General features: G+C 37.7%; 1 protein-coding gene across 5 annotated transcripts in view; it reads right to left on the minus strand.

Annotated features, from left to right (window-relative positions):
• Positions 1-24,212, minus strand: part of IDE (insulin degrading enzyme) — a 176,265-nt gene that overhangs the window by 53,924 nt on the left and 98,129 nt on the right. For 4 of the 5 annotated variants that reach the window (XM_053207528.1, XM_027062630.2, XM_027062629.2 and 1 more), the window contains 3 exons: positions 17,088-17,272; positions 15,890-16,097; positions 11,955-12,124 (listed from right to left, as the gene is read on the minus strand). In XM_053207528.1, the coding sequence (XP_053063503.1) occupies positions 11,955-12,124; positions 15,890-16,097; positions 17,088-17,247 (538 nt within the window). In that variant the 5' untranslated portion in view covers positions 17,248-17,272. Of the gene's footprint in view, positions 1-11,954; positions 12,125-15,889; positions 16,098-17,087; positions 17,273-20,732; positions 22,636-24,212 lie in introns of those variants that run through there. The other variant, XM_027062631.2, reaches the window with a different exon arrangement.

The following is a 24,212-nucleotide window of genomic DNA, read 5'->3' on the forward strand; positions in this document are numbered from 1 at the left end:
TCTAGATAACTTTCTTCTACCTAAGAATCCATGGTGGAGAACACTGTGAATATGGCTGGGAAAACAAATACCAGTTCAGTCTCTAGACACATACTGTCCTAATTTAGCGCTAACTCAGCTAGGTCATTTGTATCAAACTGAAATGCTGCTACCAAAATCCTGAATCTTACCTTTCTGGCTCTGTTACCATTACAGTGAGCTCCAGCAGTGGACTGAGGATATCAGGGTTGCTGACTGGAACCCTTCTACTCTGGGCCTGCTGGAGAGAGCACTGGCTTGGCAGCTGGAAGATTCAGGGTTTCTTGTCCTGACTCCATCACATATCAATTAAACAACCTTGGAAAAGTCTCCCAACATCTCCAAGGGGTCATTTATTTGGTCGGCAAAATAGGGCCAACATGGATACAGGCCCAGTTGTTAAGAGCCAGGGCTCAACATGCGCCCCGCCCCCCCCCCCACCTGCATTTCCTAGCTGTGAGATACAGGCAAGTTTCTCAACCTTGCTAGGCCCCAGTTTCCTTATTTGTAACATAGAATAATAAAAGCACCAACCTCAGAGGATTGCTAGGAGGATTATTTGAATAATAAAGGCTCAGCATAGTGCCTGTCAGACAATAATTATTTAATATTAACTTGGGTTGTTATGAAGCTTATGAAAAGTGATAATGGATATGAAAAAGGTTTTGTAAATTATAAAGCTCAGTAAATGCTAGCCTACATTTTCATTGCAACAACTACTTTCAATACTATTAAAAAGAAAAAAGCTTACAAACTCAGTACTAATGTATACAAATACCAAATTTCAAGAAAAAGAATTTATTTTCCTGGAAAATTCTGAAGCCAAGCATATATATCTTATCATGTACGAAAGACTGAGTTCGAAGTTTTAGAAATCTGTTTTAGAAACTAGAGCCGTCTTGGAGCGCCTGGGTGGCTCAGTCAGTTGAGCGTCTGACTTCGGCTCAGGTCATGATCTCACAGCTCATCAGTTCTAGCCCCGCGTCGGGCTCTGTGCTGACAGCTCGGAGCCTGGATCCTGCTTCAGATCTGTGTCTCCCTTTCTCTCTGCCCCTAACCCAGTCACGTTCTGTCTCTGTCTCTCTCAAAGTAAATAAACATTAAAAAAAATTTTTAAGTAGAAACTAGAGCCATCTCCAACTGTATGTGTGATAAGGCTCTCATGGAAGGTCAACTTGCTAGTTAAAACCATGAAAATCTTAAGTGTTTTCTGAAAACCCAAGATTCTAAAAGTCATGTTAATGTATCTATAGCTAATTACTTGGAAGTACAGTTGACCCTTGAACAACATGGGTTTGAATTCATGGGTCCACTCACCTGTGGATTTTTTCCAATAAATACAGTACTTGTATAAATAAATACAATTCAATAAATACTATAAATGTATTTTCTCTTATGATTTTAACATTTTCTTTTCTCTAGCTTACTTTATTGTAAGAATACAGTATACAATACATAAAACATACAAAATATGGGTTGTTTGCATTATTGGTAAGGCTTCTGGTCAACATAAGCTATAAGTAGTAAAGTTTTGGGGGGATTCAAAAGTTATACATGGGGGGGCGCCTGGCTGGCTCAGTCATGGGAGTGTGTAATTCTTGATCTCAAGGTCATGAGTTTGAGTCCTATGTTGGGTGTACAGATTACTTAAAAATAAATAAACTTAGAGAAAAATAGTTACACATGGATTTTCAGCTATGGGGGAAGAGTCAGCACTCTTAACTCCCACACTATTCAAGGGTCAATTGTATTATACATTTTTAAAAAAAAAAAAAGCTCTTTCTTGGGGATCCTGGTTGGCTTAGTCAGTTAAGTGTCTGACTCTTGATTTCTGCTCAAGTCATGATCTCAAGTTCGTGAGATGGAGCCCCACACTATCAGCACAAGCCTGCTTGGGATTCTCTGTCTCTGTCTCTCTCTTTCTCTCTCTCTCAATAAGTAAAAATAAATAAATAAAAATTAGGGACACCTGGGTGACTCCATCGGTTGCATGTCTGACTTTGGCTCAGGTCATGATCTCGCAGTTTGTGGATTCAAGCCCCACACTGGGCTCTGCACTTAGAGCTCAGAGTCTGGAGCCTGCTTCAGATTCTGTCTCCCTCTCTCTATCCCCTATCCCCCAACTCACACACTGTCTTTCTCTCTCCCAAAAATAAACAAACACAAAAAAATTAAAAATAAACAAAAATTAAAAAGCTCTTTGTTCCTGCTACGGCATTCTTCTAAAAATCCTGGAAGGGACTAAAGCCTTTTGAGACATACAAATTTTCCCATAAAATTCTAAAGGGCAATTCTCCTGCACCTGGGTTAGGACATGCAAGGATAAAATGTAAGTTATGAGATGGGACTAGAGATGAAAACCTCATAAATGCCTTAATAAAGCACCTGTATACTTGGTTAATCCAGTTCTAGGTTTCTGTAAATTTCTAATTTTCCATAGACACATAACGCTAGCAAGGAAAAAAAAAAAGACAATAACAATGAAAAACAGTATCCGTGGAAAAACTTAGGGAATATTAAATGAGTAAGTGGGCTGAAACAATTCAAATATTTGTATAACCAAACAAATGAGTCATCATTCAAGGATGCTAGGGAACCAATTCATTATTTTGAAAACTGTAAATGAAGGGAACGGATCAAGCATTTGTCTTGCTTTTCCTATAACAACTGTACCACTGGGTGGTCAAATAGTAGGAGAAATAACAGAATTAGAATTAGGGAAGTGACGCACTGAGGATGAATGGTTGCAACACTAGACATTAATATGACCCTGACAGAAGACCACATCACCACCTAGGAAGTCTTGTCCAAAAACCCCATGAATCTGATCAAGCCTCTATACTCACCTGCCAATTTGTGGAAATACAGAGGTCAGAGATAGGAATATGTTAAAATATATTGTTGGGGATGCAAGCAGGAAAATCTAGGCTATGAAAAGCTCTATGCAGCAACCAACCTCATCCTTCAATAAATAAATTCCAGGGTGCGGAGGGGAGGGAGATAAGGATGAACCTATACCTACAGAGTAAAAGATATTTAAGGACCTATCACTCACTAACATTTGAACATTATGTGGACCCTAATCCAAATAAACTTTTAAAATTACAGGTTTTTATGAGACAACTAGAAATATGAAAACTAGATTGGCTATTAGTGATAATATTGTTTTTAAAAGAGTCCTCATCTTTGAGAGGTATATACTGAAATCTTTGTGAGTGAAGGGATATGCTATCTAGGATTTCTTCAAAACAATACAAGGGGGTGAATGGGAATGTGGATCAGTCTGGATGGGCCAGAAGCAGGGCGATGCATACACGAGATTCATTACAGTATTTGCTTATTTTTGTATGTTTTAAATTCTTCATTTAAGAAGGAGGGAGAGGGGCACCTGGGTGGCTCAGTCGGTTAAGCGTCCAACTTTGGCTCAGGTCATGACCTCATGGTTTGTGAGTTCAAGCCACAAGTCAGGCTCTGTGCTGACAGCTCAGAGCCTGGAGCCTGCTTCAGATTTTGGGTCTCCCTCTTGCTCTCTGCCCTGCCCCCACTCATGCTCTATCTGTAAAAAATAAACATTAAAAAAATTTAAAAAAAAAATAAAAGGAAGGAGACAAAGAGAAGAAGGTAAGGGAGGAAAAGTAAATGATTAACTTATATCAGGATCTGATTTTGTATCATTACCATCATCTCAAGATCAGGAGTCCTTCAGTTATCTTGTTTGCATTTCCTATTTTTCATTTCTGGCTCTGTTCCTTCCTTTTCCTATGCAAAGTGTCCTTTGTTATAACTATTCTAACTTGTTGTCTCCAAGAGACACTGGGCTCACTCCTTGGTCCTTTCTTTTTGTCATAGTTCTGGGGGCCAACCTAACATTATGGTAAAGAACACAGGCTTTGAGTTCAGACTGATGTGATATCAAATCCCCGAACCCACAAAGAAAGTTCCACCACCACCCCACCTCCCTCTCCCTGCATGCCCCTCAAGGCCATTCTCTCTCAGTATTCATTTCGACATCTGTCACAGGGCATGATGAAATTTCAGTACTGTGGTAAACCTTAAGTGAGATCATATTAGGTAGAATACCTACTCAGTGTGTGGCATTTAATACTCATACAATAAATATTAGTTCCTTTTCCTCTTAAACGGCTCTTCCTTTCTTCTGCTTAAGAAAATCCTACCTACCCTTCAGGAGAATTCAGTTTGCATATCCTCTGAGGTCCTGGAGAATTCAATTCCAGGCAACCCTAAGCAGGCAATATAGAATAGTGATTAAAAGTAACAGATCTGGGTTTAGAGCATGCCCCAGCACTTAAAGCTGAGTGATCACAAGCAATTTATCTTCTCTCAAGTCTTAGTTTCTCATCTATAAAATGGAAATAATAAGGGTATATACCTACTGGGAATACTGTAAGAATTAAATTAAACAATCCAGGTAAATTACTTAGCACAGCAGTCAATAAAAATTAGTGAGGAGGAGGACAAAGAAGAGATAATGATCCCAGAAAACTAAACCCAAGGTTATACTCCAGTGAAATCCTGGGTGTGTCTTAACTTTCCAACACAACTATAAGCACTTTGAATGTAAAGATCCTGGTTACATTTCTTTGCATATTCTAATGTACTTTACATGTAGGGGGGTTAAAAGAAGAATTACTTGTCAACTAAGAGAGAAAGACTCATCTGGGCCAACTTGTAAGACCCTGCTCAAATTCTTATCCTATAGTACAAACTACAAAACATAGTAGAGTAAATAACTAAGTAACAAACCCCCCTTCTTCCACACGCCCTTCCACTTCACCTTTCATTCCACTTATAAAGGAGTGCCTGTTGTTTCCCCTACCTACTTGACTTCCTTCTTTTATTTTCTTTCCAGCTGCTCCCATCATGTCTGTGGTGTTAGGTTAGAGAAACAGATCACTAAAAAATAACCAGAACTAAGATTTTCTTTTCTTTTTCCTTTTGCAAAGTATTTTTTAAAATCCAACTTATTAAACATTATTATAGACCCCAGACTTTTCTCCAACCACTTCACACGGACAACCTCACTTAATTCTCATGTCAACCTGATATGGGAGGAAACTGAGGCCTACAGAAGTTAAGCAACTTGCCCAGTGTCCCTGAGCTAGCCAGTGGTAGAGCAAATATTTAAATAGAGTGCTGCCCAACTTAGGAGGCCAAACTTTAAATCACCTAGAATATACTAGTTAGAGGTGGGAATCCCGGCTGAAGTTTGAGGGTAGGAGAGCCATAAAGGGATTCAATGAAGACATGTGTGGAGACAGATTTAACACACAATATCTAGGAAAACAACTTTCAAACAGAGTAACTAACTTGAAACAGAAAAATACTTGCCAGATGTCAGTTTGAGAATGTGAGAACTCTCAGCATGGGAACGAAGATACAAGAAAAAGAATAGTAATTTAAGGGCTTGTCTCACTTGGCTAGACAAAGGTTTGCAAAACCAAACGCTTACCAGAATAAGACAGGTAACCTGCAGCTATCTTTTGACACAGATGTGCTTATGTAGTAAACATACAAACAGTCCCCACACACAAAAGGAGGCCTTCTTCTGCTCATCCTGAAAAGTGTCACCCTCTCAGCCTTTCGTTTTTCCATTTGTGATAAATGGGTAAAAGAAATATTTCACATTTATCCGTAAATTTTAAAACTGTGGAATATTTATAAATGTTTAAACATACAGACTTACACCATGTACACCTATGTACTCACCACCCAGTTTTACCACGCTTCACATTTTGCCACATTTTGTTACAAATCTTTCTCCTCCTAGAGATACAGTCTCTCCTACCTGTCTCTGTCTCCCCACTCGCAGACATACTAAAGGGAAGTTGGTGTTTAAGCATTCTCATGCACATTTTATACTAGATCATATACACATACAGACATTACGAGATGCACTACTGGTTTGCCTGTCTTCAAATTTTATAGAAAGCTATCACACAAAACACATTCTGCAACTTGCATTTTGCTCAAAATATTTTGCTCTTTACCTGGTTTCATACATGAGTTCTAGCTCACTCATTTTAACTTTTATAGAATACTCTACTGTATGCACAGACCAAAATGTATTAATTTATTCAACTGTTGCTGGACATTTAAGTCATTTCCTACTTTTCACTAGTTCAAAAAATGCTTCATGAGAATTCTTGTGTATGTTCCCTGTGCACAATAACTAAAGTTGTTTCTCTCTAGAGTACTTGTGAAGAAATGAATTCCTTGGGTCAAAGGGAGTAGGCGTCACTTTATTAGACATTGCCAAATTGTTTTACAAGGTGGATGAACCAATTTATTTTCCCATCAACAGCATATGAGTTTCTGTTTTCCTGCATCCTCACCATAATCCTCAGTTCCGCCTGACTTTGTTGCCGCCAACCAGATAGGTGTGAAATGAATATCTCAGTGTTTTTATTTTTTAATTATTTATTTTAATTTCCCCCTGATTTTAATGATTTGAGCATCTTTTTTATGTTTACCCAAATACCCTCTTCTGTAAACTCCATATTCATATCCTTTGCCTATTTTTTCTAACGAGCTGTTTTATCTTTTACTTATTTACTTATACAACTTTTTATGTTACATGCTTTGCAAATACTTTCAATGAGTGTATGGATTATCTTTTGCTTTTATGTCTATTGAACAGAAATTTTAAATTTTGATGAAATCAAATTTATCTTTAAACCTATGATTTACCTTTATCTCTAAAAGATACGGTTTGTGATATTAGTATCAGATGTACAATCCAGTGACTCAACAATTCTATACTTTACTCAGTGTTCATGTAAGTGTACTCTTAATCCCCTTCACCTATTTCACCCATCCCTCTACCCACCTCTCTTTTGGTAACCATCAGTTTCAGTTTGTCCTCTACAGTTAAGAGTCTGTTTTTTAGTTTATCTCTTTTTTTCTTTTAAGAATGCTTTCCTTAAGATGAAAAAAATCTGTATTTTCTTCTACAAGTTGTAAAGTTTCCTTCCCATAATTAGGTCTAATTGACCTGGAATTTATTTTTATGCATGGTATGACATAAGCATCTAATTTTACTTATTTCTACACAGATAACTAGTTTCTCCTCTCATCTATTTGTAATGTACCTCTGTCTTAGGTCAAATTTCTATGTATGTGTGCTATGTTTCTAGGGTCCATAATCTCTTATCTTCCTGTATTCTTGCAATAGTTCCGCTACTGTAACAACTAGAACAGGAAGTCTTGGTATCTGGGAGAATTAGTCCCTTCTTTGTTGTTCTTAGTATCTTAGTTATTCTTGGCCCTTTACTCTTTCTTATTAATTTTATAATCAGATTATCAGGTTCTTCAAACAAACAAAACAAAACTAGGGCTTTCAATTGGCACTGCATTGAATTTAGATAAATTTGGGGTGAACTTACATTTGTGTGATACTGAGGTTACCCATTCATGAACATGGTTTATCTCCCCATTTACTCAGGTATTCTTTTATATCCACTATATATTTCTCACACCTCTTGTTAGATTCATTTCTAAACACCTTAAAGCTACTTTTATACTGTAAATGAATTTTTTTTTCCTGTAATGTTTTTCTAAATTAATTACTATGGATACAAAAATACAATTTTGGTGTTTCTTGTCTTTAGGCAACCTGGGTGAATTATCTCAGTGTTCAGGAATAAGTTTTGCTTCCTTTTCTACCTCTTTTTCTTTTTTTTCTTTTGCTTCCTTTCTACCTCTTATATAGCACATTGCCTTCTCTTGTTTTACTGCAATGATACAGCTGAATAAAAAAGTTATTACAGGGTATTCCTGTTTTGTTTTCACCTTTCAATGGAAATCCTTTTGAAACCTCATCAATAATTTTCATGTTTGATGCAGGTTTTTATCAGCTCCAGAGTTTTTTGTTGTTTTTGTTCATGAACGAGTGCTGAGCTTTATCAAATGTCTTTTCTGAGCCTACTAAAATGACTGCCTAACACTATGGACTATTTACACTGTGGGTTGGAACCCATTTGATTGTAATGAAATAAATTTAATGTATTGACAGACAAGAATTTTTTTTTTTTTTTAAAGAAACAGAATATAACAAGGTATACCAAGATATTAGGCAGATACTGTTTGGTAAAAATGTTTGTTTTAGCTGCTTACACAAACACACGTATATGTGCTCTGAGTTGCTAAGTAAAACGTGCTTCTTACAGTGGGTTGTATACAAAAGAGTTTGAAAGCAACTGATCTATACTATTTTGAAGCATGGAAAACCCACTAGAAAGGACAAACATCTTATCGCAAGGTTTTCTTAAAAATAAATAATGCTTGGCTTTTGTTCATTTAAAAATAGCCAGCTTGGGCGCCTGGGTGGCTCAGTTAGTTAAGAATCTGACTTTGGCTCAGGTCATGATCTCACAGTTTGTGGGTTCGAGGCCTGCCTTGGGCTCTGTGCTGACAGCTCAGAGCCTGGAGCCTGCTTCAGATTCTGTGTCTCTCTTTCTCTCTGCCCCTCCCCAGCTCACATTCTGTCTCTCTCTCAAAAAAAATAAAATAAAATAAAATAAATAAAAACATTAAAAAAAATAAAAATAGGTGGCTCAGTTGGTTAAGCATCCGACTTTGGCTCAGATCATGATCTTGCGGTTTCTGAGTTCAAGCCCCAATTCAGGCTCTGTGCTGACAGCTCAGAGCCTGGAGCCTGCTTCAGATTCTGTGTCTTCCTCTCTCTCTGCCCCTTCCCTGCTCGTGCTCTCTCTCTCAAAAATAAATAAACATTAAAAAAGAATAAAATAATAAATAAAATAAAAACACCCAGCTTTTCCTGATACTTTTATTTTAAAAATGTTTTAAATATATTTTTAATATTTTAAATATTATTATTATTAACATAAGTCATACTCTCTTGATGGAGAAAATGACCTACATTCACAGAAACATCTTAAGTCACTCAAAAGTAACAGAAGTAAATTAAGTATGAATTTTTGACAAGGATTCTTCTTCAAGGATCATTTCTGTAAAATGTTATATGTATAATTTCCAGGGTGAGGGTATACAGCTTCCATCATATTTTCAAACATATCTGTGACCTTAAAAACAGACAGAACCTCTCTTCCAAAAAGTTTAAAGTTAGTTTATACTTCTAAAATCAGAAGGTAACCTGGCATTTGCACATTTTCTATACTTTTCTATGGAGTCTGGCTCAGTCATCTTTTAGCTGTTTATATTATTACCTCATACTTTGCTGACTAACTGGTTGGCCTTGTCAGTGGTTTATAAAAACAAGCCTGCCCTCAGAATCCATCCATACATATATGACCATTCAATGTTTCTCTTTGCCCATGCCTCCCAAAACCTTCCTCTAGAACACTTTAAGGCTGTTCCTTGTTTGTGACCAGAAGTAATATTACCCACCTTATTCACTGTATTTATTTTTTGGAAGATCTGTGGCTGCTTCCTGATTATGCTGATTACAATTTGTCACCAGTGAGGCTGTTTAAAAGAAAGCAACTCCCAAAGAGGAGCTCCAACATGTTCTACACAATAGCAGCATTGTTGGTGTAAGTAATCTAACCTACCAGAGGGACTACTTAAAGGACAACTACCATTTGGATGTAATGATTTTGAAATTTGTTTTTTTTTAAACTCACATCCCCTTCTTAGGGTGCCTGGGTGGCTCAGTGGGTGTTAAGAGTTTGACTCATGGTTTCCACCCAGGTCATGATCTCACGGTTCATGGGTTCGCGCCCTGCGTAGGGCTCCACGCTAACAGTGTGGGGCCTGCTTGGGATTCTCTCTCTTTTCACCGCCCCAAAGTAAATAAATAAACTTTAAAAAATAAATCTCACCTCCCCTTTTTGACATGCCATGCATGCTGATGTTCTCCACAAAGGCTACCTTTCAAACAACTCAGCATTACATAGACATTTTAGGGACCACAGTATTCATCTTAACAATGACATCGATATTGAGTGCCAAGTACTAGAAGTCTAAAGAATATCATTGTTTCTAATCACAATGTATAAAAACTCCTAATTTGGGGCATCTGGCTGGCCCAGTCGGAAGAGCATGTGACCCTTGATATTGGGGTCATGAGTCTGAGCCCCACATAGGGTGCAGAGACTAGTAAAAGAAAAAAAAAGAAAGAAAGAAAAAGAAAAAAAAAGATAAATAAACTGAAAAAAAGAAACAAAAACAAAAACAAAAACCTCCTTTTAATTCTGCAATGCTATGCTAATTTCCTGGCTGCTGTTGGATATATTGGAATGGTATCCAAACTGAAAGAAAGCTGTCTTTATAGTCTTAAAAAACGTTCTCCAAATTAAGTTATATAATATGCATAAATTTGTAAGTACACTAAGCAATCTATTATTTTTATGCCATTTTATAATCCCCAAAGCAGTATTTTAATCATAGCAACCTGTTAACAACGATTACATCTGGTGAGTGGGACTGGCAGGAGATGAGGAAAAGAGAGAGTTTTTGTGTTTGCTTCTTGAATACTTTTGCACTGTTTAAATATTTAAATTAAACATGTACTTCTTTCCTAATGTTTATTTATTTATTTTGAGAGAGAGAGTGTGGGGGCGGGGGGCGGGAGGGACAGAGAGAGAAGGAGAGAGGATCCCAAGCAGGCTCCACACTGTCAGCACAGAGCCTGCCACTGGACTCGAACCCATGAACGGTGAGATCATGACCTGAGCCAAAAACCTGGAGTTGGACACTTAACCAACTGAGCCACCCAGACACCCCTAAATATGTATTTTTTAATTAAAATCTGAATAACGAAAAAGGGTACAATTTTGAAGTCAAGAATCTCCACATTTATTTTATTCTACTCCCTGTCATCCCACCCCTAGTCTCCTTCCAGGAGACTGTAGCACTCTATGTAGAACTCTTCAACTTTCCAGCTCCCACACAGCCAGCCCCATGAAGGACAGTAGGCATGTGTAGGGAGTACAAGCGGAGGTCATGGGAGCCAGAGGATTCAAGGAGCCTAGAAATGAGCACTTAAAAAGCACTGCTCTTTGGAAGGTAGATTTCAGAATACAAGGATCTATTCTCTTCTCTCTTTGAAATGCTAGTTAACATCTATTCACACCTTTAACAGCTCTATTCCTTAAACATTTAGACCCCTGTTTAAATGAGGGCCGGGGCACCTGGGTGGTTCAATCCCTTAAGTGGCCAACTTCAGCTTAGGTCATGATCTCACAGCTTGTGAGTTCAAGCCCCGCATCAGGTTCTGTGCTGACAGCTCAGAGCCTGGAGCTGCTTCGTATTCTGTCTCCCTTTCTCTCTGCTCCTCCCCCACTTGCACTCTGTCTCTTGTCTCTCTCTCAAAAGTAAATAAACATTAAAAAATAAAAAATAATTTTTTTTTTAAATGAGGGCCAGAGTAACCCCTCTGGAGGGCTAAATAATTGCTTAGGTCACTACTACTGCAATTTTAAGAATATCATCCCAAGTTTTATGTATGAAGTCCACTGTCAAGAGCCTATTTGACATCTTTCTTTTTGAACTACTAGCCAAAATGCTAGTCACCTGTTAAAGGGATTATAACCACTTCATTCTTACTGTTTCTGAACTCTGAATTCCATCCTATACCTTGTTATCCAACAAACTTGCTTCATATTTGATCACTCTTCTTAATAACCCATCACTTTTTCCATGAAACTCACATACCTAAGCTTCAGCCTCATCTCAGATCACAAGTCACAAATATAAATGCTGACACAGAGACCAAGCAGACGACCTAAGTGTAGTGGTATGGTAAGAAATAACAGGGAGTAGCAATGATGTAACAACCTTTCCTCAGGATTGGGAGTTTATAAAGAACAGCATAGATAGGAATGGGAGTTCCAAAATCCTCTAACCTGAACTATAAAATACAATACTGTAAAAAGAGGCCAGGGGTTTAAATGAGGTCAGAGAGAACTAATGCATGAAAGCCGCTGTTGACAAACCTGTCCCAAATTTGCTGAAGGGGTGTTTGGGATTCCCCGTAGCTTTTTCCAACTGAAAGAGTCTCCAGGCATCGTTCATCACATTCTTCTCATGTTCTGAATCAACTGCATTCACCTCTCTGTCTTTGCAACTCTCATCAAACAAGGGGCACAGGAAAAACTGTGCAAACCTAAGGGTAGGAAACACAATTAACAATTTGCAAGCTGTTATTTTAAAAGAGTAGCCTTTAAAAATATATTTGAAACTCAACAGACAGGAAGTATGAATTCTACAGAACCAAAAACACTACCTTTGCAACCAAGAAAAAGAAATGCAAAATAAGTTTTAAAAAAGTAACAAAAGAAAAATATTGGACATGTATAAATTCAGAGAAGTCGATCTACCCCAGAGATATTAGTGAAAATATACTCAGATCTACCAGACTGCCCCCAACCCCAACACACACTTCAGAGGCTGGACTTGGGCTTCTAAGTGGCTACAGATCAGAGGTTCCCATCACCTCCTCTGGTTCAATAAATTTGCTACAACAGCTCACCTGACTCACAGAAACATTTTACTCACTAGATCACCAGTTTATTATAAAAGGAAATAATTCAGGAAGGGCCAGATAGAAAGGATGCACAGGGATGTACATGGGAAGAGGCACAGAAGCTACTCTCCCCAAACCTCCATGCTTTTACCAACCTGGAAGTTGTACAAACCCTGTCCTTTTGGGTTTTTATGAACACTTCATTACATAAGCATGATTGATTAAATCATAAGCTACTGGTAACTGAACTCAATCTCCAGCCCCACTTGGAAGGTCTGGGATTTGGAGAGAAAGTTCCAACCTTTCTATAGCAGGGCTGGTTGCCCTGGAAACAAACTGTCAGGTTACCTAGGGCTTCCCCAAAGTCACCTTATTAACATGCCAAAAGACACCTTTAATACTCTCATCACTTAGGAAATTCCATGGGTTTTAGGAGCTATGGGCCAGGAACAGGAAGAAAAACCAAATATAGATTTCTTATTATAAATCAAAATACCACAACAGCAAAAAGTCAAGGCAGACTTATAAAGACTGCCTTGCAATCTATTTAAGATTTGCAATTTGGCAAGTCATGAAAATCCCTGTTATATATTGCTAACTCTCCAAAAAAGGAAAAGGCAGGTGACAGTTCTTGGGCAAAAAAATCTTAAACTTACAGTCTGAGGTGCAACTGCACTTAAGACTCAGACATTTTAGGACAAACTAAGTGACCTACTTTTTAAAGGCTCTATTTGAATATTTTTTCTTCCTCTAGAGAAAAACAAACAAACTTTATTAGTGGGGAAAAATGATGGAATAAAAAAATCTATGACACAGTAGTTTGACTAAGACACAATTATGAGCTTTTATAAAATATTAAAAGAATTTTAAAATTTTAATAAGCAGTGATTCAACAAATAACATGTCATGTAACTCTGGCATAAGTAACCAAATGTTTTTCTTGAGGTTATTCTTTAGTAGTAGTAGTATTGAAGTTTAACTAAAATGACTTTAGTTATAAGTTAACTCTCCTATATCAGGTTACAATTTAAAGCATGATTTCATATAATAAATCTTAAACTTTAGATTCCATTTTATAAAAATTAAGATCCAGAATTCAGATGAAGCCACAAGCAGAGTCTGAATGGGGCCTTAAGAGACTCCTGAGTCTATGGACATCTCAGCAACTGTATTTCACAGTTCAGCTGTCAAAGAGACTGTTATCACTACCTGGTATTTATTTTATGCACACAGTAAATACGATACTGTGCTAAGCACTTCACACAAACCAATCCAAAGGGAAACTCCACCTCTCTATAGGCGGGAACAGCTATTTATGGATAGGTAACCTCTTTTACCTATCTCAATACATTTAAGCTGGTAAAAGCGCCTAATAGCTACATACCATAGCTGGATAGGTCCACGTAAAGGGTCATGATAATGACACAGTAGAATCAATATTTGAAAAACATGCTCTTATGTAAGAGGTTTTTTTTTTTACCCCTCTGAGTCAAGTAACAGACATCCTCCATCATACAGAGATTATATGAACATCTGCTGTAGCATTTGTAAAGCAGGAAATTAAATTCAGTGTATGATCCCAGGGAACTCATTAATGGTAGTCTTCTGGGAATACATATAAAAGATGATTACACTTCAAAGCTGCTGCCTAAAGACCGAAACTTAATCTAGAATAAGTAAGAAACAGACCACTATGACCTAGCCATGTATCCTGAACCCATGCCTCTGCCTTGTTAATGTTCTTTGCACTAAGGAATAAATTCAAACTATTAGGTTTTCAAAAAATATGTAATGACTATTATCAATATAAGCAAATAAAGCTATCACTAAAACTGCTAAGTCAACGTTAATTATAGACCCATAAAAAAGTTGCAGAATTACACCTTCTTGGCAATATAGAAAACTGTAAAAAGTTACTAAGGAAAAATTACTTTGGATAATTAATCAAATCACTAATATGACAAAAAATTAGAAACTGTTAGCTGTGTAGAAAACTAAGAAATTAAATTGACCTAATGGAGCTTGCTCCAGGAAATACTTTCACAAAATGTCCCCAGGGTTGAAAACAGCAGGTCAAAACATTTTGTGTCACCACAATGAGACATCACCTCACACCAGTCAGAATGGCTATTATCAAAAAGGCAAGAAATAACAAGTGCTGACCAAGGATGTGGAGAGAAGGGAGCCCTTGTGTCGGTGGGAATGTAAACTAGTGTAGCCACTGTGGAAAACAGTATGGAGGTTTCTCAAAAAGTTAACAATAGAATGACCATGTGATTCAGCAATTCCACTTCTGGGTATTTACCCCCAAAAAACCAAGAAACAAAAAACACTAATTTGAAAAGATTTACGCATCCTTATGTTCACTGTGGCATTATTTATAATAGCCAAGATATGGAAACAACCTAAATGTCCATGGATGGATAAATGGATAAAGAAGATATAGTACATATATGCAGTGGAATACTACTCAGTCATTAAAAAAAAAATGAAATCTTACCATTTACAACAAGATGGATGGACCTAGGGGCTATTATACTAAGTGAAATAAGTCAGAGAAAGACAAATACCGTATGATCTCACATATATGTGGAATGTAAGAAACAAAAGTCACAGACACAGAGAACAGACTGATGGTTGTCAGAAGAAAGGAGGTTTGGGGGTTCGATGAAAGGAGTCAAAAGATACACACTTCCAGTTATAAAATATTAAGTCACAGGAATATAATGTACACCATGGTAACTATAGCGAATAATATTGTATTGCATACTCAAAAGTTGCAAAAGAGTAAATGTTAAAAGTTTTCATAGTAAGAGAAAAAAATTTTTGTAACTTTGTATGATGACATATGGTAACTAGACTTACACAGTGGGGATCATTTTGCAATGTATACAAATACTGAATCATCACGGTGTACATCTGAAACTGATATAATGTCAATTATACTTCAATTAAAAAAAAATTCTATATCCACTAAGCATAGACTAGAGTAACTAAAGGAGAACAGAATGTTTAAGTTCTACATTCTGGAATAGGAGCATATTTGAAAAGAAATCCATGACACTGTAACAGTTTATTCTTCATCACGTGCTTCAGATATAATACCAATTAGAATGGGAAGGGCTAGGGAGAATTTTATAAGTCCATAAAATACTGTGTAGGGCTGAAGACTGGTTTAAAGTCATGCCATTATTTTTCCTCTACCACAAAATAAATAGACAGTATCACTCATTTTCTTTTCTTTTTTTTTTTTTTTTTTTATAAAACGCGTTGAAAAATACTGGTTAAAATACTTTTTGTTAAGCTACAAAGCTGTGAAGACATCTTTGTAAAAATAATAATTATTACTACTATTAGTGTAATAAAGTGCACAAAGTTGAATAATCTATAAGATATCAGCATTACCTGTCTAGGGCACCTTCTAGATGTTCATGGGAAACATCAAAATAGTAATTGGTATGTTCTCCACTAGTAAAGGCATTTGAACTTCCTGCATGCTCACTAAGAAACTGGCTGTATTCATTTTCTTTAGGGTATTTCTTTGTTCCCAAAAATAGCATATGTTCACAAAAATGACTTAAGCCAGCAATATTTGGAGGATCTGACAATGAACCTGAAAGACAAGAGAAAAACACATACAACAAAAGTTTTTTTTTGTTTTTGTTTTTTGTTTTGCAGATGATCTGCAAGTTCTGTTAACATGACAACTCCAACCATACAATGAGAGAAAGTTAAGCACAGGCTGCTCTAAAATGGTACTGTTTAGGTTACAGCCTCAGCTTGTGATATTAATTAGTTAGCAACTTTGGGCAGATTACTTAGCCTCTCTGGACATTACCTTTCTCACACATCACAATGGAGGGAAGGTAAGACTTGAATTCATTGTTTTATAAGAGCAAGAGCTCCTAGTTCTTACATTTTATTGCAGGAGATAATACAATGTAGTGGTAAGAACATAGACTTAGGGTTACCAGCTCTGCTGACTGTGAAATTCTGAGCGCAATACTTTATCTTGACTCACTTTATATATATATACACACATACGTATATATGATCTAGGGAGTTGTGTGGACACAAATTAGATGATATTTGCAAACCACACTACGTTGTACTTAGCAATAATTATTTGTTCAACACTCGATGGTTATTACCTTATTTCCTCAATTTTAAAATGTCATTGAGTTAAAGTTTTTCAGAGAGGAAAATAAGAAAAATACTTATGTACGTATAGACAAGAATCTACTTGATTAAGGCCACATTAAACATGGAGGAAATATCCACACAAGAATCTAGAAAATATGGTATTTCCTAGTATACCAAAACTGTACAAAAGTAAAAGCATCATCACTGTTACTGTAAAGGATGGGAATTAATTTGCCTGCTGCTAAGTCACCTTAGCTGAGAACCTAACAAAATGACTTGGTAAATAAATGTAAGATTAGTTGATTTTGACAAATGTAGATTGCTAATTGGACTATTGTACAAGGTACATCAAACTGATAATCATGAGGTCTTTATTTGCACACACATGGCAAGTTCTAATAAATGTCAACATTAGATCAAGAAAACAGAACAAAGCTTAATTCACAATTTTAAATTGTACCTATGTGTACATCAAGTGCTGCCGATGACTTATCCGTGGTTGGATCACTGATAAGAAGTACTTTGATACCATTGGCCAGCTCTAATCCACGGTATTCTCGCTTGTCTTCAGGAGATTTGATAATGTGATTTCCTAGTCTCTTGATAGCTGGATTATTCATCTTGCTGTAAGTCTTTTCTTGGAAGCTGAAAATAAAACATTAGTAATTGTTGCATTGTAGCTTTTTCTTTTTTTAAGAATAAAGAATAAGGGCGCCTGGGTGGCTCAGTTGGTTTAAGCATCCCATTCTTGATTTTGGCTAAGGTCATGATCTCACGGTTCGTGGGATCAAGCCCCACAACAGGCTCTGTGCTTCATAGCATGAAGCCTGCTTGGGATTCTCTCTTTCTCTCTGCCCCTTCCCCAGTTGCATGTGCATGCATGCACTCTCAAAATAGGTAAGTAAACATTTTTAAAAAAAGGTTAAAAAAAAGAATACAGAATAATATCAAGCAAACCCATATAATACATCATCAGATAAATATATCTGGAGGAAACTTTTTTTTATAGCTTATCTACTGAGGATAATCATTCCTCTCCTCCCTTTTACCCCTCATTGTTTTGTTAGAGAAATACTAACAATATTGTTTTTGTGGAGTCATATTTGATCTAGGAGAGCACTTGGATGGGGATTTGAGACAGGATAGGTTGGGCGATGAGCTGGTCAGTATGCTGACCTAGAACAGAGTTTTAATTACCAATGACTGCTTTCCCACATGTTTTGGAAATATTTACTAAAGTAAGATGAGAGGTTGTGTAAGGATTATTACTGGATCAACCAAAAACATTGCTCAACCTGATGACATTCAAAGATACGGCAGATCTGGAATTCATGGGTCTGATATGCACATGCTCAGAACATAGGGGGCAATCCCCAATGAGAAAAAAAAGTCCTGTAAAGTCCTATACAAAATAAGAGATATGGGCTTCACTATGAAGATGGCAAAAAAGGGGCACCCGGGTGGCTCAGTTGGTTAAGCATCCGACTTCAGCTCAGGTCATGATCTTGTGGTTTCTGAGTCAGAGCTCCGCATCAGGCTCTGTGCTGACAGCTTAGAGCCTGGAGCCTGCTTCAGATTCTGGATCTCGCTCTCTCTCTGCCCCTCCCCCACTGGCAGCGCATGCTCTAAGATAAACAATAAAAAATGTTTTTAAAAAAAGAAAGCAGAGAAAAAACAAAACTACAAACAAAAAGTGGGAAGGACCCAAGTAATTTTTATAATATGGTGAAGAATTGAATGCCAGAGCAACAACAGTCCAGTGATCTTAACAAGAATGCAAGATAAGTTCTCTTACAAAGGACTTCCCATCCTCTGATAGTCCTCTCCTTCCCTCTCTAGGAAAGCTGAGTTACAAGATGTGCTATTAGCACACAGAATTCTGTGGGAGTGTTTGGTATTAGTGTAGAAGGGATTTTCCAGAATCTGAAATATGCATGTTTTTGAGACTAAGAGTAGATGCTATTTGTGTCTATTTGTGTCTATGTTGGGGATCATTTAAGAGACAAAAATCAGCCTGTTATTATCGGTAGGCCAATAAACTAATCAGGTAAAGCCCCAAACATCCGAGACTACAGAGGAAAAATGACCCTATGCTAGCATATTTTCTTTTTACCTGGAAGACAAAAGAAGTAGATCTGACTGCTTCTTAAAGACAGATAGACATCCAGATTTAAAGGTAAATCAGAAGGGGCTAAGTAGGCATTCAATTATTTTTAAGAATTTTTTTGCGCATTAAAACATCTGGAAACTAAGGAAGGGAAAAATCCAGTTTGCTTTTAGCAGAATACCTTCCTGTCTGAAATTATCTAACTATTCTCCTGGGTAACAATTGATAAACCAAAGAGGTTTGTTCCTATTAAGATTGTCCCCTAGATCTCCCTTTAAGAAGACTATTTGAAATTTTAAAAATCAATACTATAGGCCATACTAAATGTATAATACTGGTTAAAAATCACATAGTACTTGGGTACTATGGCTGGCTCAGAAGAGCATACCAACTTTTTTTTTTTTAATTTTAATTTTTTTTAACATTTATTTTTGACAGAGAGAGAGAGAGAGACAGAGACAGAGAGAGAGAGACAGAGCATAAGTGGGGAGGGGCAGAGAGAGAGGGAGACACAAAATCCAAAGCAGGCTCCAGGCTCCGAGCTGTCAGCACACAGCCCGATGCGGGGCTCGAACCCACGGATCGCAAGATCATGACCTGAGCCGACGTCGGACGCTCAACCGACTGAGCCACCCAGGCACCCCTACCAACCCTTGATTTCAGGGTTGTAAGTTTGAGCCCCACGTTGGGTGTAGAGATTACTTTAAAAAATAATAATAATAATCACATAGTACTTTACACAGATAGTACTAACAGTCTTGCTTTATTTACAGTAAAAAAAAAAGTTCTTGAAAAACAGCATAAAAATAATACTAACATTTTTGGGGATATAAGGTCACTAACTGGAAATTTTAAGAGTAATCTGGACACTATAAAGTATTATTAACTACTCTTTTCTACTTCATTAGCCATAAACCACTTATGTCAAAGACAGATGAAAATATCTGAGTGCTAAGTATTAAAAAAGGTGTTTTATGGTTAAAAGAATCTCAGGGTAACAGAAAATGTTCCACCTAAGCCTTCAAAGAGGGACACGAGAATAATAATCCTGGTTAAGGTACTTCCCAAAGGACAATATGTTTGAACTGCAACAAACGTCTTAGTACAGAGCTGATTTCGAAGACTTTAATTTGGGTTAAGATTAAATAAGGCATGAGACAGCCTCCATTAAGACTCCCAAGAAGAGCAGCAGACAGTAAGAAAGCTTAGTGTGCACCACAGAGAATAGCCTCTGCTCCCTCCCGTAAGGCTCTATCTACTAGAGGGAGGGAGGGTTTGGGATTTCACTAAGTGGGAGCAAAACCCAAAGGCTATTTATTGATTCCATTGCCATTGTGTTCACCTAGCTTCCCCTCCAGTGCTTGCCCCAGTTAGTCTGACCTAGGGGAAGCTAGGGCCACATATGACTAAAATGTGATGATGATGATGATGATGGAGCTCTAAAAAGTCTGTCCAACCCACAGCTGTGATGGGGTGATGAAATACATCTCACTTTGGTAGGACAAGTTGTCTTTTTCTGTGGGAGGTGAAAAATCCATCAGAAGTAAGATAACCACCCTCGACTACAGGCTACATTCTGTACCTTTTTTCAGGGCTCAATTTCCCTTGTCCAGATTTCCTTTTTTTTTTGAGGAAAAAAGTATGTACCCTCGAGTTCCTCACAGGCATGTACAGAACTTATTTAGATACTGAAGCCATGCCTGATTGATATCCCTAGTATGGCTGAGAGCAAAGAGATGGATTTATTCTCTAGGTCAAATATAAAAATTACTCCAACTACTTTTAGACATTTGAACAAGAGATCAAAGACAACTATAAATTTCTATGCTGGCACTGTTACCCAATCAAATATCATGATTTTTTGAGGAAGTAAAAGCCAAAAGAAACAGTAGCAACATTTTCAAACAAGATCCATCCCCAGCAACCCATATTCAGTAGGCATAGTCTGGACTCCTACAGCATATCTATCAGCACGTCCCACAACAATTTGATTCTCACCTTCTGGAGAACTGAAGGAAATGATCGGGAACTCCTCTGATGATGAATTCATCAACAGCTTGCCTGTCTCTGTATTTATACTCATGAGATCACATCCCAGCTCCCTCATTAGCATAAAGCCTTCACGAGTAATTCTGACTTTCAGATGACAGGCTAGTGCTAACTCAAATGCTTTCCCAGACACTTGATATTTTTAACCTAAGTCAAAATCTTAGGAGCAATAAAATTACTTTCAATTTTAGTGACATTATCATACATTGGAAACTTCATAAGGCACAACATTGTCAGTGTGCAGCATTCTAATAAACTGGAGAGAGATTTAATAACTACAGCATCTTTTGTAATTTTGCTCAGAATTTAAAACAATGACTAAAATCACAATAGGTAAAAGCTGGAAGAACCATTACATGTTATCTGGTCCTTTGTAGTTCATGGCCTAGCAGCACCGGTTCTTCCTGAGAGCTTGTTAATGCAAAACATCAGAAACCACCAGAGACCCACTGAGCCAGAATCGGCATTTGAACAAGATCCCTAGGTGGACCAGTCCCCTCATCTTACTTAAAAGGAAACTGAAGCTCAGGAAACTTAAATCACTTGTCCAAGATCATACAGCAAAAAGTTACAATTAAAGCTCAACTCTTCCAGTCCTGTGTCCACCCCAGCTCCCCCACAGCCACACGAACATTTAAGGAGGCCTATTTAGGTGCAGACACTACATCATGTATGTTAGCTCTAACAACCAGTACCCCAAAGCCCAAGGGCTTTCTGAAGGAACCCAGACTAGTCCTAAGAAAACAGGTCATCAGCTTTAAAGTGTGGTGACAAGGTTGTTCCTGGGGTACTATGGGAGCCAAGAAATGGGCACCCAAGTCTATCTAGGAGGGGAGAAGGGAAAAGAGAGGAGGTAAGTGGAAGCATGCCAAATAAAAGGAAGGACACACCTGAGCAAAGGATGCATAGTGAGAAAAAAAACAGGCACAGAGCAGAAAAACAAGCAGTTGGTGTTAAAGGACTACAACCAGAACTTCCCCTGAAAGAGTATGGATTTTTATCTAGCCGTGTAAAGACCTAAACTGCATGTTTGCAAAATCAAATTCCCAAACAGGTCATTTCCAAATTCCCATACCAAGAGGAAATTTTTAATGCAAATAATCTTTTACTCCAATGACCTTTTGCAGTCTTTTTTCTCACATCTCTTTAAGGGTTTCACAGCCTATTTAACAGGAGACTGAAAATGTTTACTGTGCCTTTTGCTCTCTACCCACTTCCACAGCCCCAGACATATTTAAAGTTAGATCTCATCTATTTCTAATTTCTAAACGGATGACCTATAAAACCAAACAGGTGAGTGACCAGGCTAATAGCAAAATTATGAATCAAAATCTCCCTTCTGTGGAATCCATCCACCCACTCCTAAAATCATAAGCAGAAGTGGAGCTTGCCTATGGTGCTTCTCAATGGGGAGAAGGCACCCAGAGAGAAAATGCCTGAAATCAAAACTATACCATAAACATCCTTTCTTCCCTGAGAAGGGCAGAGGTAAGACAAAATATCAAAGTAGTGATGGTATGAGCCCTAGGATGCTTCCATATAAGCCCACATATTCTCAAATACTATCATGATACTTGACCTAAAAAATCACAACATATCTCAGGGAAGCATGTACCTATGGCTCTCCAGTTATAGAGACCAGTATACCTAAATCATATACCAGCTAGATCATAAAGGTGGGTATACATTAAAATCCTGTCAATTAAATCTTACTTTCCTGTGATGAGATGCTATGCCTTTGTTCCAGGCAGAAAGTCATCTGTTCTAACTCTGTGCCCTCTGGAAAGAAGTTTGCTATGAAGAAATAAACCCTTAAATGGATTAAGGGTGGTTGCAATTGAAAGGAATCCTACAGCAGCAGCATTTTAGAGATAAGTCTTTCGCAAATTTTTAGCTTTGATGCATCCATATCAATGGCTGTTCATTTTAAAAGTGACAAACTTGGGGCACCTTGGTGGCTCAATTGGTTAAGCGTCCGACTTCGGCTCAGGTCATGATCTCACAGTTCGTGGGTTCGAGCCCTGCATCAGGCTCTGTGCTGATAGCTCAGAGCCTGGAGCCTGCTTGGGGTATTGTGTCTCCCTCTCTCTCCACCTCTCCCCAGCTTGCACTCTGTCTCTCTCTCTCAAAAATAAACATTAAAAAAAATTTTTTTTAAAAGTCACAAGCTTAACATGGAACACTTTATAGAGGCTTTATGGAGGTTGAAGCAAATGAACAAAACCTCCATTTTATACCTCTTACCATAGCTACTTAACTACAGGTTTCTTACAGTTGTAGTATGGGGACTAGGGTGTCTCACACCTTCTTCCTTCTTCCATAGGTAGCCTTTAGGCTGTCAAAAAATTTAAGATGCCACAGTACAAAACCCAAACTAGCGATTACTCTCATTTTTTAAAGTGGCATATGCTTAATAAACTGGTCATTTAATTTTCCCAGTCTCCCTAAGTGACAGGCCACAGGGCTGTAGATGGTCATCCTCCTCAACCTCAGAAGAGGAAACAAAAGCTCAGTGATTCAGTGACTTGCCCAAGGGCATTTACATAATTGATTTGTGGCACAGCTGGAACTATAGAAAGAGGAAGGGTGGGAAGGAGGAGCTGAAGGTGGTACTTAAGGAAACATATATCTGGCTTTCTTCCTCAGCTCCCAATTACCACCCCCACAGCCCTGCCCTGACCCCATTCCCCTCCCTGACAATCCCAAATAACAAAAACAAGGAAACAAAAATTAAAATAGGTCAAAATAAATGCTCCCAGGAGAGTCTTCAGTTCTTTTACTTTTTTCTCCCCATAGAAAACAGAGATAGGTAGTGGAAGGAGCCTGGAAGAATGCTTCTAATCTGCCAAAGGAGTCCCTGTACTGAGAACCATATTACCTCATGATACTTTGATAATAAAAAATAAATAGGAAAAGGTATGGCAGGATTAAATGTATAGCAGGTTTAAAGAGAAAGAAGAGTGTGTATAATGGTCTCAAGCATGAAAGGAGATATGATAATAGTTACTACAGTAGATATGGTGGGGTTAAAGCTATTTTTCAGAAGCATACATTAAGCCACGGGAATGGAAAAAAGGAGAAAAATCATAATCATCTTGGTAGATGCAGAAAAAGCATTTAACAAAATTCAACAACGTGTCTTTTTTAAAAAATCTGCAAAATGGGGTACCTAGGTGGCTCAGTTGGTTGTGTATCCGACTCTTGATTTCAGCTCAGGTCATGATCCCAAGGCCGTGGAATGAAGTCCCTGCTTAGGATTCTCTCTCTCTCCCTCTGCCCCTCTCCCTGCTTGCACACATTCTCTCTCTAAAATAAATTTAAAAATTAAAACTAAAAAAAGTCTGCAAACTAGAAATAGGAGGGAGAAAATTCCCTCATCTGAAAAAATATCCACAAAAACTACAGCAATTATCATACTCAGTGGTAACA

This window comes from Acinonyx jubatus, chromosome D2 (assembly GCF_027475565.1).
Source record: "Acinonyx jubatus isolate Ajub_Pintada_27869175 chromosome D2, VMU_Ajub_asm_v1.0, whole genome shotgun sequence".
Taxonomy (NCBI): Eukaryota; Metazoa; Chordata; class Mammalia; order Carnivora; family Felidae; genus Acinonyx; species Acinonyx jubatus.